Source organism: Selaginella moellendorffii, unplaced genomic scaffold (assembly GCF_000143415.4).
Source record: "Selaginella moellendorffii unplaced genomic scaffold, v1.0 SELMOscaffold_13, whole genome shotgun sequence".
NCBI classification, from domain to species: domain Eukaryota; kingdom Viridiplantae; phylum Streptophyta; class Lycopodiopsida; order Selaginellales; family Selaginellaceae; genus Selaginella; species Selaginella moellendorffii.
In genome coordinates this window covers 2,263,663-2,280,869 of record NW_003314274.1, presented here as the reverse complement: position 1 = coordinate 2,280,869, position 17,207 = coordinate 2,263,663, and the positions used below count along the sequence as shown (strand labels likewise).

Genomic DNA, 17,207 nt, shown 5'->3' with positions numbered 1-17,207 from the left:
CTCCTCCATCCTGAGAGCGCCTCCACCAGCGGGCCTGACCCTGGACTGCAATGCACGTCCTCTCTCGTGCCGCAGCCACTCTTGTTAATTCTCCCCACGGATGTAAAACCACTCGCCGCGATCCAGGCTCGCTACCTTCGTCAAAATGCTATTGTAACGATCGCGGCACTGCCCGGCAAGGCACAGGAGATTGCCTTCGGCATGGCACTCCCATCGCTTCACGGTAGACATCCGTAAAATCCAAGATGGTGCTCGCAACCTCACGGTAGTGGCCACGATCTTCCAGGGGCATCCGTTCCACGCTGACAAGATCATTCGAATCAGTCTAGATCTAGAGTGTCATGATCCAGATCTTTGCAGGGAATGGTGGCAACCATGTCCAGGCACACCCAAAGCTGACAACTGGGAGACGCTGGTTCGAAATGCTGGCACCGGAGAGAAAACTCTCAATGATCTTCCTGAGTTTGTGAAGCTCGGACAAGCCGGGTTTGGGGCCAGTTTTAGCACCTCGATAGCCACTGTCAAGCTCCTGCGTCTATTGCTACGGCACAGGTAAGTTCACGTTCTTATATATAAACAAAACTTCATCCTCCATGGCAGGAGTCTTCCTCTGAATCGCAAGAGATGTGTGGAGATTGGTTCCCGGCGGGCTCTCACGCGCAAAATTGGAGCTTCCTCTCACGGGGAGTGACTTGCTCGGCACGATGCTCGACAGCAACTGGGACGACGAGCTTATCATCGCGAAGAGCAAGACCTTCTACATAACCAGGAACGCCTCGCTCACTTCGTTATACTCGTGGGTGATGCTGCTCCTGGCCTGCAGGAGAAAGCCGCGTGGGAGTTTTCGCGAGAGGGAAGCACTAGAACAGCTCAAGGTATAATACAAAAGACAATAGTGTTCTCAGCATTATACTATTGTCTTTCACGCAGGTGGAAACGCTGCGACTTCACCCTCCAATGGCGATCATCCCTCGAGTGGCACGCAAGGATTGCTACGTTGACCACCTCTTCATTCCAAACGGGCCGGCAGTATCCGTGCACAATACCGTGATACAACACAGTCCCGGACTTTATTCCCGATCCCTTTGCAAATGGGAGCTTGGCAGCGTTGCAAGCATCCCTTGAGTTTCATGCCATTCTCGTTTGGAGCGCGAGCTTGCGTTGGTCTGGCTTACTCTCAAGTCCAGGCCGCTGCAGCGATTCCGGTGGAGCTTGTCACCTGATTATCGTCACAACCCCATAGTTGCCGCGACTTTGGTTCCAAGTTCCAGTCGTATTGACGCTGCTCCACTCTTAAACTTGATCCCCTTGATGACTTGGCTCAAAGTTAGAAGATGGCAAGACCTGGGATCTGCATTAATGTACAAGTTCAAAAGTAAAAATAAACAATTTGCCAGTACTATCTGTTGATGGGTGTGTGAAGACGGTCTTCGATTTCCCTCACCGCTGCCACGGACATCACCAGAGTGTCGTGCAATAAAATGCTGTAAACGTTCAATCCCTGCACGAAAGAAAGTTTGTTTTCTCCGAACGAATCTCGAAGGGACGGCATAACGCACCTTTGCTGGGATGACGTTAACTTCCTTGACATTTCGGCAAGCGAGCGTGATCTCTCGCCCCATCTTCTCCACACCATCCACAATCAGCACTCTCCGGCAGCCCAAGTTTGGAACGAGCTTCATGAGCTGTCGCGTTTTGTGAGTTGGAAGATCAACATTGTCGAATAGCATCAGCTGCGAGTCACACACCAAGCCATATGAGTCCAAGGAGAAAGGAAGAAACCGTTTTTTCCAACCTTGCGCTCAGCCACCCGTGCGGACAGAGCGATTTTCAATCCGAGCCTTCGGACTTTCTTGTTGAGTTTGTACTCGTAGCTTCTCGGCTTGGGACCGTGTGCCACTCCTCCACCTCTAAACTGAAAATACACACGAAGGGAATGACAACTCAAAGCTGGAATAAGAAAGACTCACTTGAGGTGCTCGCCTGCTACCATGCCGAGCTTTTCCTGTCCCTTTTTGCTTGTGTATCTTCCTCGTTGAGCCCGCTACTTCGCCTCTAGTCTTCGTACTATGGGTTCCCTGTAAGAAGAAAGGAGGAAGAACGAAGAAAACGCGTAAGAACCAGGCAGAACTAACAGAAGAACAAGAGAAGTAGAGAAGGAAAGTTATAGAAGCTGACCTTACGTCTCTTAGCTCTCTGCCACTTGACGACATGATGAACGATATCTTTGCGTATTGGAACGTCGAAAATGTCTCCAGCGATCGTCACAGTCCCTTTGTCCTCTTGCTCCCAATTCGTGACTGGCAGCACTACATCTCTCATTTCTCCTGGATAAAAGAAGAAATTACAGCGCAGAGATCCATCGCGAACGATCTAAGTGCCACATTCTTTACCTCGCGTCGCAGCGACAATGTGCCTGGATTGGATCCATTTGCAGCAATGCTGGCCTAAGGAGGAGGACGAGGAGGTGGAGGAGGAGCGCAACACCGTCTGGAGAATGCGGAATCCGTGAGTGATCGCGGCGAGAGAGAAGAGCTTACCGAGAGCAAGGCGCGGAACATTACGCCCTAGAAATCTCCCTAAAACCCTAAAGCTCGGGGGGGTTTTTGGCTATGGCGGCATTGATTTTGCTCGCTCCCTCCCCTCTCTCCTCTCGATTCTACTCCACATTGCAATGCGGGCATTCTTTGACGCGCCAACGCCTAGCGCTTGCTGGATCGCATCCGATCACAGCGCGATTTTGCGTCGCTGGTGCTGAATCGGGAATGCCGGAACAAGAAGATCAACCAGGAGCGTCGGCTGGAGGGATCGATCCACAGCAGCAATCGCCACAGGGATCCAATCTCTGGCAGGTAACGATTTCTTTTCGTCTGTCTCAAGTCTCTTTTGAGCTAGAATTTATTTCTTCGTTCTCCCATTTGTTCTTCGTCCATAGCTAGAGCTACACTCTTCTTTCGTCGTCCAAAAGTAAAACTTCTTTCTTTGTAGTCTTTGAGTCGACAAACTTCGATTTTCTTGGCTACTTGTAAGTGAGAATTTCTTTGCTCTTTGTACGTTCTTTGTTGCTAGACATTCTTCAGAGATTTAACGCACGATTGAACAGATGGACGCGACAGCATTGCGAGCAAAAGTAGCGGCGCTGGGATTATCCGCAGTTCTTGCCTATGGTCTCTTTGATGGAATCACATACACAACGTTCTTTGTTCTAGCTTTCCTTGGATACGAGAAGAGCACAGGACAAAATCCAGCCGCCAACCTCAAGGCACTGCTCGGCGTAAGAGTTTCTTCCTTGTATTTTCTAAGCTCTTAGCTACAATCTTCTATGCGTTCGTTCCAGATCGTTGTGCTAATGTGGACTGGGAACAACGTCACGAGACCATTCCGAGTTGCCGGAGCAGCGGCATTGGCACCACTTCTCGACCGGGCACTCAAGAAAATGCAAAAGCTTCTCAACTTACCCAGTAAAGCGTTTGCTTTCATGCTTGTCGTTGCGGCATTTGCGTCGTTGTGTTTCTCGATCGTTGGCCTCCTGATACTGTCGAGATGGGGGAAGTAGCACGAGTCTAAAAGCTCCTCCAGCGGTAAGAGCTCTCCTACTCGTTTCATTCCCTCACCACTGACAGACGTTTTCCTTCTTCAGGAAAAAAAAGAAAAGAAAAAGAAAAAACAAGAAAAACGCACCGATCTGTAAGTGTCTGTAACAATGTAAGATACTAACAATTTGCGCAGAGCAATCTATAAACTATCCATGCTTTGCCAAACTGACAATATTAAAGGCCAAGGAGAGAGGATGAGATGTCACTCCAGTGCTGACTTCCTGGCTATGATGTGCCAACTACAGTTTAGTATTTTCCGAGCGAATCAAGACTGGCATATTGGACAAGAAGAAACTCCAAGAACTAATCTCCTTTAGCGCCAAGCAGCGTCAATACAATTGGAACTCCGTTCTTGGGAACCAAAGTCCCGGCAACTATGGGGTTATGACGATAATCAGGTGACATGCTCCACCGGAATCGCTGCAACAGGAAAGCCACGACGATCTTGGCCTGGACTTGGGAGTAAACTCGGCCGATGCAAGCTCGCGCTCCAAACGAGAATGGCATGAAAGCCATGGGATGCTTGCACGCTGCCACGCTCCCATTTGCAAAGCGACCGGGATTAAACTCGTTTGCGTCCTCTCCCCACATCTCGGCACTGTGTTGTATCACGGTATTGTGCACGGATACTGCCAGCCCTTTTGGTATGAAGAGGTGATCGACGTAGCAATCTTTGAGCGCTACTCGAGGGATGATTGGGATCGGAGGATAGAGTCGCAGCGTTTCCATGATCAGCATCTCAACCTGTGTAAAAGACAATACTACAAAGTGGAGAAAACGAACTATACTAGAGAACTCTACGTACCAGCTTGAGCCTTTCTAGTGCTTTTGCGTTGTCCAAGGGCCCCTCCTTCGCGACAAGCTCCAAGACTTCCACTCGGGCCTTCTCTTGCCACTCTGGATTCATGGCCAGGAGGAGCATCACCCACGAGTATAATGAAGTGAGCGAGAGTAGAAGGTTTTGCTCTCGGCGATGATAAGCTCCTCGTCCCAGTTGCTGTCGAGCATCGTGCCGAGCAAGTCACTTCCGTGAGAGGCAGCATTGGTTTTGCGCGTGTGAGCTGACGGGAATCAATCGCCGCACGGAGCAAGCGATGGATTTCTCTCTTGGTTCTCCATCTCTCCCGATTCAGAGGAAGAAATGGGAGACTCCTGCCATGGAGGATGGAGTTTTGTTTTAATGAAATGATCTAACAAAGCTTACCTGATGAATGGAAATACCCATACATATTTGGCTTGCCGCGCTTGCAAAGCCAGCAAGAGACGCAGGAGCTTGACAATGGCTATGGAGGTGCTAGAACTGGCCCCAAACCCGGGTTGCCCGATGATGCGTGCTGTGAGATCTACAAACTCGGGAAAAACATCGAGAGTTTTCTCTCCAGCGCCGCCATTTCGAACCAGCGTCTCCCAGTTCTCAAGGAAGCGTTGTGTGTGCTCGTACATGGTTCTCACCATGTCCTGATTAGACAGTTAGCCGGAGATATGAATGAAGATCATGTAAAAATCGAGATTCTATACACCTTGATCTTGTCAGCGTGGAACACAGGCACCACAATGCGCCTTTGCTCCACCCAGTCCCGTCCGCTGGCGTCAAAGACACCACCACCGAAAATGTCGTTGGCCATCCTCGCCAGGACAGGGGATTTTCCGAAAAAGTCTGAGCTTTTGATGAGAACCTTGCGAGATTCATATCCGCGAGATCCAGAAGAGACTCCACACGCCACCAGTGCATGTGTACCGCTCCTGCCGAAGACATAGTATATATCAATTGTGCCAAAGATCATCCACATCAAACTTTGCCACACTTCTTGAAGAGAGCGCTGTAGATTGGAATCGCTTGTGGAACAATGTCGTGGGTGATTTCTTTCATGTCCGTGGTAGGAAATCTGTCTGGGGAGGCCCAGTGATCCCTTCGGCAGACATGATCTCGAAAACTCGGGGCCTCCACAGGTGATAGACAAAGAAGCCATAGACCAGAGAAACAAGAGTAATCCAGCAAGAACACCATTGACAACAAGCTCCATGTCTAGAGTGATGTAAATTTTCAACCTCTTAACTGGTTGGATCTGCCAATATAGGGAACCATATCAATACCATTGAAAAGAATATTTTATGATTATTTTGGCACACTAAAGAATATTTTGTTAAGATTTTAGTGGTAATATTTTTATTAAATAGGTATTTTAAACCAAATTAATAATTTTAATAATATTTAGATTTGTGTAAACTACCAGTATCTATTCTTAATAGCAATATTTGCTATTTAATAGAGGTTTTGCATTATCATCTGTGAGGGCTAAGTGTATGGCTATGATGCTATATACTAATATTAACGTAGTGGGATTTTGGTAGCCGACGGATTGATTTCAATCTGGACCACTCGCTCTTATATATAAACTAGGGTTTTTTGGCTAATTAATATGCATATTTTCTGTATTCTCTTTCCATATTCCAAGCACTCAAATTGGTGGAGTTGAGGGGCATCTTTGATTGTCCCTGAAGAGTGCTTGAATTTTAGATTTTGGTTTAGATTTAGCTTTTTGCATTGTCTAGATCTACTATTTCCTTCTAGCTTTTTGTCATTTTTCTTCTTTTGCTCTTTCTTTTTCGTTCATCTTCATGGCAGATCAACAATGTCTTTTTTTGACTTTGGAGCAACAATTGGTCCAATTGCTTGATGCTATGCGCTTGCAATTGAACAACCAAACTCAATTGATGGTGGCATTCACGACACGTGGTACAACTCTTCCTCCTCTTGGTGCCAATCCTTGCGTTCGGCTAGAGTTCTTTCGTGGGAATCCTGAGGATGATGTGTACCATTGGTTCAATCACTTCACGGTGATTGCCACATATCATTCTTGGGATGATGCTTGACATTTGCAAGAGTTTCCCACGTGTCTCCAAGGAACGGCGTTGCAATGGTACAATGGTTTGAGCGCAACCACTCGTGGGGATTGGAGTGTTTTCCCAGACGTCTTCAAACGTGCCTTTGGCCATGCCGACGACTGTGATAATGCCTTCCAACAATTGCATCATCTTTACCAAAGGCCATCTGAGTCAGTAATGTAATTTGGCGTTCCATTCCAAAGTCTTTTGCTTCGTGCAGAGCCCAATATGTCGGAGTGGATCAAACTAGGAATATTGTGGCCAGCACTTCGTCAAGATCTTATCAGACTTGTGCATGCACTTGCTCCCACCACCCTTGACGATGCTCTTCGCTTGGCACAACGTTATGAGACGTTGCCTCTTCCACTTCTCACTACACGTCCTTCAGCTCCACTTCCTATGAGTGATGGTCCTGTTCCAATGGAGGTTGATGCTACTGTTGCTTGAGTCCAAGGACAAGGGTGAGGATATGGTCGTGGCTGTGATGTTCAGTGCTGGGTGTGTGATGAAGTTAGTCATACTTATCAGCATTGTCGGCGTTTTCCGGACTGGCGACCTCCATTTCCTGGGTGGAGACCTTGGTGTCAGCAACGTCCCGTTGGTGCTGCTACAGTGGAAGGTTTGGACACTGAGATGCATCCGAGAAACGAGGAGTCGTGAGAGTAACGGAGGGACCTTGCGTGAATAAGTCAGTGATCCCTCCATCTTTCTTTTGGGAGTATCATCAAGGGGTTCACTCAGCACCGGTTCATCTAGTGTTTACTTTCCAAGCTCATTTTTATAACAAGAAGTCTCCTATTATTTTCTCCATGTTGGTTGATATAGGTTCGAGTTTATCTTCTATTGCTCGACTTATTGCCACACGTTGTTGTCTACACTTGCGTTGTGTGGCAGAACCAGTTTTCATTCTTTATGGCAATGGCCGTATATATGCATGTGCACGGGATGAGGCAGACCTGGTTGTGCGTGTGGGTGATCTCGAGCTTGAGTTGCAGTCATTACAGGTGGTGCCGAGTCAAGCTTTTGACCTCATTCTTGGTATGGATTGGTTGCAACACCATCATGCCAAGTGTGACTTTGAGGCTTTTCCCCCTTGTCTCATACTTCCTTATGTTTCATCCATTCCTCTCACTTTTGTACCTCTTTGTCCCTTTACTTCTACCTCTATTTCCATTATTTTTGTTCCCCCATTATTTCCTCCTATGTTTCTATTTTGTTCTGCTCTTCCCTTTTCCAATCCCTCTGACGATCTTTGTGTTGCAGCGGTGGACCGGCTCATGAAAGAGTATTCTGATCTCTTTGAATTTGACCTATTGTCTGGGGCCAAGATTGCCACACATCATCCAATTCCAACCGGGGATGCTCGTCCGATCAAGGTTCCCGGTCGTCGTTGGTCACCAAAGGAGATCAAGATTTTACGTGCAAATGTCAAAGAGATGTTAAAGAAGGGTGTTATTCAGAAGTCGCGGAGTCCTTGGGCATGTGAACCTCATCTTGTGACGAAGCCTGATGGGAGTATTAGTTTCTGCATTGCCTTGAAGACGGCCTTCTTTATTTTGTGGGGACGGATCCTAATGATCATTTACGGCTAGTGATGCCTTCTGTCTTTATTCCGCAGTTTCTCCATGCCTACCATGATTCTCCTGTTCTAGGTGGGCATATGGGACATCGTCGTGTAACTAAGAAGCTACGCAGGTCTTTCTATTGGCCGGAGATGCAACATGATATTATCTAGTATGTGTGTAGCTGCGTTTGGTGCCAAGCTCGTAATACTCCCCCTTGGGCTGCAAAAGGATGGTTGGAGTCAATTGTAGTCTCCCATCCATTTGAGTTGGTGGCATTTGATCTTATGGGACCTTTTCCACGGTCGACTGTTGGTAATGAGTATGTTATTATTGCTTCTGACTACTTGACTCGTTGGGTGGAAGTTGGTGCTTTTGCTAGCGCCTTTGCAACTGCTATTGAATACTTCCTCCTCAATTGAGTGGTTTTCCAGCATTCTTGTTTAGAGCAGATTCTTTCGGATAATGGTCCTGCATTTATGGCTGAGGCATTTCATGTTTTGACGTCTCGGTTGGGAATACACCACACTTTCACAAGTGCTTATCATCCACAATCAGACGGTCTGGTGGAACGACTCGTTTTGACATTCAAGGGGATGATTGTGAAGTATGTGAACTTTCAGCATTCGGATTGGGATGGTTATTTGCCGTCTCTTCGGTATGCATATGTCACAGAGGTGCAGAGTTCTGTTGGTGCTTCACCATATAAACTCCTATATGGTCATGATCCAATATTACCAACGGAGTTGGGTTTACCTTCGCGATTGCCATGAGCTGCCAATGCTAAGTCATGGGATCAGTATTTGACGAGCATTCTTCCACTTGTCCGAGTGGAGTCTGCTGAACACTTAGGCCGTGTACAAGTGGGACAACAACGGTAGTACAATGCTCATCATCATCCACATGTGGAGTACAAAGTGGATGATTTGGTGTTAGTCTGTTTTCCCCATCTTACGGTACGTGGTTTATCTAAGGGGCTCCTTGCGTAGTGGAAAGGACCGTATCAGGTGTTGCGGCAAGTTGGACCACAAGTTTATGAGGTTCGGCATGACGTCCAACATGCCAATCCTCCAGAGATTGTGCATGTGCAGCAGTTAAAACGCTTCATAAAAAGGGATCAAGAGTAGTTAATACCACCTACAGATCTACTGATGCCTCCTCCTAACGTTCCTCCAGATCCCGGCCCATCTACAAGAGAACCTTGATGGTCTTCCATTATTCCGAGAGGAGGGGATGATGTGAGGGCCAAGTGTACGGCTATGATGCTGTATACTAATATTAGCATAGTGCGATTTTGGTAGCCGTCGGATTGGTTTCAATCTGGACCACTCGTTTCTGTATATAGGGTTTTTGGGCTAATTAATATGCACATTTTCTTTATTCCCTTTCCATATTCCAAGCACTCACAAGGTTTGGCATAATTATATTATAGAAAAATAATAATGATTATGCTATAATGTGGAAATAATATAACAGCCACTTGTGTGTAATTGCTTGCAGTATGAAATTATATATGAGAATTATGTATTTTCTTGCATGTCATAGAATCTTATCATAAAATATAAGATTCTATTTTAATAATTTTTTTACTTATTTTAGATGTCATGTGAAGGTGTTATTTCCAAAGAAATATGATAGATAATTTATTATAGGTAGTGGGCATTAACACTCAACCTTTTGCAGTGGACACTTGATAGTTTTTTATAAGGAATTTGATACTTTTAAAGTGAAATACAATTTAATTTTCAATGTAACAAAACCATGACAATAAAAAACAATGTTTTTTAACTGTGCAGCATATGCTAGGCAATAACTAGTATATTAATGATTTGATCTAAATGCATTTTTAATGACGGCCCTGTTCCTGTGTAAGCACCATGTTGTCAGGTTGTAGAAAAGTTAAACAGCAGCGCCTTACCTCTATGATTGACGCCATAGCATGGAGATGCGGAAGGGACGGGGCCATGACAATAGGCCACTTTCCTTTGTACCATGCCAAGTCGTCCGCCCACGGACACAAGGAAGAACGATAGTGCAGGAAGTTGTGCTGCACCAAGCTGTGGAGAGCCACCCTCGAAATGACTTTGGAGTCGATGAGGTACTTCACAGAGGCGACACCACCCTCAGCCCGTGACAGTTCCGTCAACACTCCTTCGTACTCTTTGCCGCTCCAGCACGGTTCTTCCCTATTACATTTGCTTTGAACCTCCATAGGTTTGAAGCCCTTTTCAACGTCTAGGCGAGTTGCATCCGCCAGTATCTTGCACTCGGACGCCCATGCTTTTCGTAAGAGAGACTCGTCCTCCAGATACCAAGTCAGATTCTGCGCCAGCCTCTTCAAGAGCAACGTTCTTCCACCAACAAAAGAAAACATCTCCTTCCATAAATCCTCTGGAAACTTGTATCCATCAGCATTCCAACCGTCACGGACTGTCATCAGGAAAAATTCCCGAGCCTGCTCCTCAGTAAGGTCACCGACCATCCTCGGATGATACCTTTCAGCGCCAACGCGGAAGTCAAGCCAGAATTTGAAGAAGTCTTCTGAGGTGCAGAGAATCACATTGGCCTCCTTGCGCTCTTTCGTAACCATGATGAAATATGCGATCAAGGTCCTCAGGTGTTCTAGCTCCTCCGGTGAGAGGCTCCACTCGCGGAGTCTGTTTGCTTCGTCAATGATCAAGGTCGGGAAGCCCATGTCTTTGCCAGACATAAATCGTCGTGCTCTTGTTCTCCAAGAGAATAGGAGGCCGTGGATGCTTTTCAGTAAAGCCGGCAAGTCTGTATCCGGAGTGCACTCCACAGCTTGAATGTGTGCGCTTAGCGCACCTGCAGACGCTCCAACAACGCCGGCAAAAGTGCCCACCTTTGAATCACCGACTCTGGGGATGTTCTTGGCATACTCAGCCGCTGCTGCCAGAAAGGGACTCAGCTGAGACTTGAGCTCCCTCGCAAAGCTGGCTGCAGTGCTGAATGTTCCGGCCCTCATGTTGATGTAGATAGGAAGGCCTTGGCCACTTATCTCCTGCCTCCTCGCAAACTCTGACACGAGAGCGGACTTTCCTGAGTCCTGTGGACCAGTGATCAACACCATACTATCTGTCTTGCAGAGCTTCGCCAGATCATCCAGCTCCACCTTCCTGTTGTAGAACAGGTTCTCAGCTTCGGCAACGCGCTGCAGGATCTGGATGGTTATTTTGGTATATTCGCAATGAATGGTTGTAGGGTGAATTGCCCACGCTCTTAAACCCTGTAAGTTTTTGTGATGGTAATGTTTAAAAGCCACAATATAGTACATTTGTCATCTATAATCACTCAAGAAACCATCCTACAAAATACCAAAGCTATTTTACTTTTACACCACTGGCTTATATTGTCACAAACAATATACATTTAAATAGCCTGTGGAAGAACCATGCACCCTAAGTCTCATACATTTTCTCCAATGTATTTCATGGAACTCATCAAAGAGCTCATGGTAGATAGATGAGAATGTTTAACTTGATCTCTTCCTCTGTCATAACCTCTCCATCCTCTCCCTTGGTTGTCAAGAGAACACTGAGAAAATCCTGTTGACATTACTTACATACTTGTCCAGCTTCCCAAAAAATCTCACTGTTCTAAAAGTTGTGTGGAGGTCCACTCTCCTCCTCCTCATTTGAGACGCTCAAGAACAAGCTAAAGACAACTGAGAAGATGGCCTTTTCTACAATCAGATTAGCCTTCACCTTGGATCGATCCATCCAAAACTTGTTAATGTTTTCCTGGATGATCATCCTTCTCCTCTCCATGTACCGCCACATGGTATAAAATATGGTGAAACCTCTTTACGTTCTGACCCTCCATGAAGAACAACAGCCATTGTTGTAAAGGCCCTTGATCATCTCGTAGGATCATCTTAGAGAAGGAAAGATACATTGCAAGAAAAGGGAAGATAGAAAATGAGAGGGAGAAGGAAAATTTTGTACTTTGTGTGACCCCCAGACTTCTATGGGCTAAGACGACCCTAGCTTGTCATCCCCAAAAGGAACCTAGTGAAAAGCTTGAAGCTGAGGAAGCCATGGTCCCTTTATCATGCTGTGTAGGTGAAGGCCCAGACAGTCTCTGACATCCAGGAGTCCTTTTGAGAAGGCGTTGAAGTCGTGAAGAAGCTGTGTAGTGCTTGCGTCTGCCACCTTCATCGCTGTGATCCAAGTTGGAGTAGGAAAAACGTGTTGGAATGTCGCCATTGGCACCTTGAAGGATCCCGAGGTTTGCAAGCTCAAAACTCACATGCAACACGTGTCTTGTGGATAAAGAATGGCCAGAGTCTCCTGAGAGTCACCAGGAAGGTGTGATGCCAAAAGCATAGAAGGAAAGCTCGCCATTTGTTCATGCAAAGGAGTTGAAGATTTTCTTGGCCATTTGGAGGATGGGACAGTTGTTGATCAAATGGTGGGAAAATTAATTAGCGCTGTGATGCAGTCTTTTTGGAGAGAAAACTAAGAAATGAAGGTGGGGGCACAATATGTATAAATTATGATATTTATAAAATTATCCATTATTTTTTCGCTTCTAGTTATATCTTCTCAAAAAATCTTTGTATCTACCTAGAGACTCATGAGACTCTGTTATATTGCTATTGTTTAATTGCATTCCTGATTCTGATATAGAGCTTAAGAGTAGTAAACTGAGCACAAGCAGTCACTAAGAGTAAGAAATCATGCCTATACTCAAGCACCAACAGAGACATACATTTCTCACATCCGAGGAGACTGAGAGTAATAGGTGATGACACTCTCCATATGGTTGAGGCTTTAGAACAGAAACAGATCCTAGAATAGAAACATAAAATTCTCACATCTATCCTCCAAGATCAGTTACAAGCTACTAATGACAATGCCTCCCTACACTATGGAGAGCAAGCTCTCACCATCATAATCTCCTAGCAAATAAAAGGATCATTATTGAGTCCCTTACCTTGATCCACTCAAGAGGTAATATGTGATCGTGGGAACAAGTCCATGATGGTTGTGCTGATGGATACAAAGATTTGTACAATTGTTATAGAGGATATCAAAGATATCCTCCACCTTATCAAATGTTATTTTATAGTTAGTAAATATATACAATGAAGAAGCGGCTACATTCCATAACAGTCGCTACCGTGATTTTCTTCCTTTTTCCAAAGCATGAATATGAATTAATCAACTAAGACTGTAGGGATTAGTCTATTGGTTTAGGAAGGAGATGTTTTCTTTCATTGGTGGAAGAACATTGCTCTTGAGGCAACATTGATCTGAATTGGTATCTGGAGGACAAGTCTCTCTTACGAGAAGCATGGGCATCCGAGTGCAAGACACTAGTGGATGCAACTCGCCTAGACATTGAAAAGTGCTGGACCTATGGAGGTCCAAAGCAAATGGAATATGGAAGGAGTGTTGATGGAACTGTCACAGGGTGAGGTTTGTGTTGTCTTTGTGTAGTATGCATGAATATAGTATATTTGAATGAATGAGTTTGATGTTGTAAATGTGTTACATATGAAAAGTTATGCTACTGTAGTCATATGCTCTTCAAAAAATAGAGTTTGAGATTTTTTTAAGGTCTGGCATTGTAGTGCATGTGGTTTTTACCATGTATTCTATAGTGAATTATCATAGGAGAATCATAAAGCAAAACCTAACTCTTTGACACATGTGTCAAAGACAATGAAATGAGACTTGAGTTTCAGAGCCTTGGGCCATTAAATGAAAGGTTAGAATTGAATTTCCAAGCAAAGTGGGTACACATTTGGATGCTATGACTTTGCATTCGTTCCTTTGGTTTGGATTTTAGTTACCTTTTGTACCATATTATATGAGGTTACTCTTGGGCTCATATGATGGATTGAGATACTTTGTTTGCACAAGTTTGTGCCCAAGCACAAACTCATGAGCGAGGATACTGAGTTGGCAGGATTAATATTAGCCTATTGGTGGGTACCATAAGTTGTTTTATGTACCGTGGGTAAAAGTAAGCCTCTCTTAGGTTTGCTATAAGTGGTAAATAGGCTGGTTCGTAGCTGTTTAGCACGGCATTAGTGGATCTTTCCTAGACATAATTATAAGTGGATCAATCAAAATTATCAATTTATTGGTTCAAGTAGTCATTGCCATGCTCTTTCATAAACTTTTTTTAGCTTGGATTGAAGGCAATGTGAATGCAAGCTTGAAGTTTAGTCAAGATGAGATTAAAAAGAGAGTCATCAAAGATGAAGTATCAAACACGTAAATCATTTTCTTTTTCTTGGAGAAATGATTTGCAATGAGGTGTTAATTCACTACTTGTGTTTATATTATGCAATTGAGAGTCTCTATCTTGATATATATTAGTTATGATGGTCTTATAAATGGTGAATCATGGGATAGATAGTAATGAAGTGCTAAACCATTTTGTCTAGGCTTGTTATTGAAGATTTGGGTTACAATGTTCAATTCTTTTTCCAGGGAACCTTGCTATTGCTCCTTGAGTAGATTGGTGTTGGATTAGTTTTGAGTTTAGTCAGATAGAGAGTGGCATAAGTTTTTCCATATTATGAACAAAAGTTAATAGTGTTAGGTGCTATAAATCTCTATTGGTGGGGTGTGGCATTTATGTTGCATTTTATCAAATCAAGTTGGCATTTTATACTTATATAAACTTTTGTAGTAGTGATATAAGCATTGCTCGTAGTGTTGCTCAATTAATGATCAAGTTATTGTGATTTTATATCATATCCATGTGATAGTGAGCAATTTGTTTATAAAGTTGCTTGGTTAAACGATGATCAACCCCAAAGTAGTTAATAGTGAAGCTAGTCTACTTTGAGCTTTGATTGGATTCTCAATGGTAATCTATTATATTAAGCTTAAATTAGTACTTTGTTTCTTTGAGGGTTTGCTATAAAGTGTTAAAAAAGGTTATAATATTCACTTGTTATGTCTTATTTGTTTATTGGTTAGCGTTTGGAGTAGATTGTTGGATGGAGAAGGTGTGTAGTTGAGGCATTAACATCGCTAGCACTTGTGTTAGTGGAAATAACATTGTTATGTTAAGTGATAAGGAATTTTCCTTAAACCTTAATTTTTCATGTTATTTTTCTTATTAGTGTTTTGGTTTCACATTGGATCTTGAAAGTAATTGATGAAGAGTGTTAGTGCAATATGGATATCTAAAGATATGGTCTTCATGATTAAGCCTTAGATGTTCATTTTGTATTTTGCGGATGTCGATGTCAGATATCAGAAATATGGGCATGCTTAAGCATATTGTCAGGTTTTGAGAATTTATGTTGAGGTGAACCTATATGAAGTTGTTAGTTGGAGGAAGTTGGTTGAGTTTTGAAAGCTTAAATTCCTAAACTTATAATCATTTTTTCTCTAAGATGGGAAATTTTCCACAAATTTTCTTAGACTTTTCCAATGGTTAATCTATTGATCATTTTGCTTGAAAACCATTCTATTTTCATAAGAAAATAGGACTAATGAAAGGGTTAGAGTTGATTTTGGTTAGCCTAAACTTTTGTATGATGCAACCTGAAAGGGATGCTGATTTTTAGGGCTAAGGCAATTAAGGTGGATAGAGTCTGGAATTAGTAAAGAAAAATGACTATTATGCCTTTCTAAAAAGGTGACCCTTGTACCTTTCTTTTTTAGCGTTATGCTAGGTGGCAAGTTATACTTTGCATTTTGTTAAACTCTATGAGAATACTCTCATTTTCTTGACTTAATCTTGGTAGCTTTGTGCCTTGGCTAAAAATGATGATGTTTGACTTAGTTGTTTGAGGTTGAGATGTTAGTACCCATACTAACTTTGTCTATGAGGAGGTTGTGTACAAATATGAGTCTATCTCATGGTTTTTACTTTAGTTTTAACTGAGTGTTGATCATGCAAGCTAGCCTCTTTAAGGCATACTCAAAGCTATTGGCTAGACATGTTAGTGAACTTATTCTGATTGAGTTAGATTTGAATGGTCATTTAGTTCGTGATTGTCCATGAACTGTAATAAATTTTACAGTTGATATAGCTAGCAAAAACAAGTAGCTCTAAATATATACCTCTATCTAAAACTTGTTGGAATGACTTAGTCATTTTTTTCCTACAACAAGTTTTTATACATATTTATATGAATGCCTCAGCCATAAATGTGGGACCATTATCCGAAAAAATCTGCTCTAGACAAGAATGCTGGAACACCACTCGATTGAGGAGGAAGTATCCAACAGCAGTTGCAGAGGCGCTAGCAACAGCACCAACTTCTACCCAATGAGTCAAGTAGTCAGAAGCAATAATAATATACTCATTGCTAGCAATCAACTATGGAAAAGGTCCCATAAAATCAAATGCCACCAACTCAAATGGATGGAAAACTGCAATTGACTCCAACCGTCCTTCGGCAGCCTGAGAGGGAGTATTACGAGCTTGGCACCAAATGCAACTACGCACATACCGGATAATATCATGTCGCATCTTTGGCCAATAGAAAGACCTGCGCAGCTTCTTAGTTACACGACAATGTCCCATATGCCTATATAGAACAGGAGAATCATGGTAGGCATGGAGAAACCGCGGAATAAAGATAGAAGGCACCACCAGCCGTAAATGATCATCAGGATCCGTCCCCACAAAATAAAGAAGGACGTCTTCAAGGCGATATTGAAAATGTAAATGCCGGAAAGGCAAGTCATCAGCAAGTGATACAGGATTTTGAAACCCATCTCGAAGCCTTCGAATCCACGACTCAATCTTTTGAGCTTCATGAACCTCATCAAGAGAAGGTAGATCTTGCTCTATGCCTTGTGGACACTGAACGTCAAGTACAGCAACCACCGACAACACAGGATCCTCATCTAGAAAATCCATAGAGGCTGGAACAACAGGCTCGTCAGAAACATGAGAAGAGAATGGAGAAGGAAGAGGAATTCGAGAAAGGGTATCAGCATCAGCCATAGAACTCCTTGGGCAATGAACAACATCAAAATCATATATCTGAAGCTTCAAAGCCCATTGAGCAGTACGACTAATTAAGTTCTTGGACAATCATGAGTTACTAAGAGTTACTTAGTAAGATTTGTTATTAGAATTTGGGTAACAACTATTTCAGAAATCTACAATAGAAAGAGAATTAATAAAAAAGATCGCTCACTTGAGAAATAATTAGCATCCC

General features: G+C 43.6%; 2 protein-coding genes across 2 annotated transcripts; one reads left to right on the top strand and one right to left on the bottom strand.

The window, feature by feature from the left end:
- Positions 1 to 1,327: 1,327 nt before the first annotated feature.
- On the bottom strand, positions 1,328 to 2,601 carry LOC9646280 (50S ribosomal protein L4). The gene is made up of 7 exons (XM_002969805.2): positions 2,541 to 2,601; positions 2,394 to 2,490; positions 2,179 to 2,327; positions 1,971 to 2,078; positions 1,796 to 1,915; positions 1,560 to 1,733; positions 1,328 to 1,501 (listed from the first exon to the last, which is right to left on the bottom strand). The coding sequence occupies exons 1-7, from the start codon at positions 2,559 to 2,561 to the stop codon at positions 1,400 to 1,402; spliced, it is 771 nt and encodes a 256-aa protein (XP_002969851.2). The 5' UTR covers positions 2,562 to 2,601; the 3' UTR covers positions 1,328 to 1,399.
- LOC9645681 lies at positions 2,586 to 3,822 on the top strand. Its single transcript, XM_024674995.1, has 4 exons — positions 2,586 to 2,852; positions 3,104 to 3,274; positions 3,338 to 3,581; positions 3,641 to 3,822. Exons 1-3 carry the CDS (start codon positions 2,613 to 2,615, stop codon positions 3,554 to 3,556), a joined length of 630 nt encoding a protein of 209 aa, XP_024530763.1. The 5' UTR covers positions 2,586 to 2,612; the 3' UTR covers positions 3,557 to 3,581; positions 3,641 to 3,822.
- The last annotated feature ends 13,385 nt before the right edge of the window (positions 3,823 to 17,207 follow it).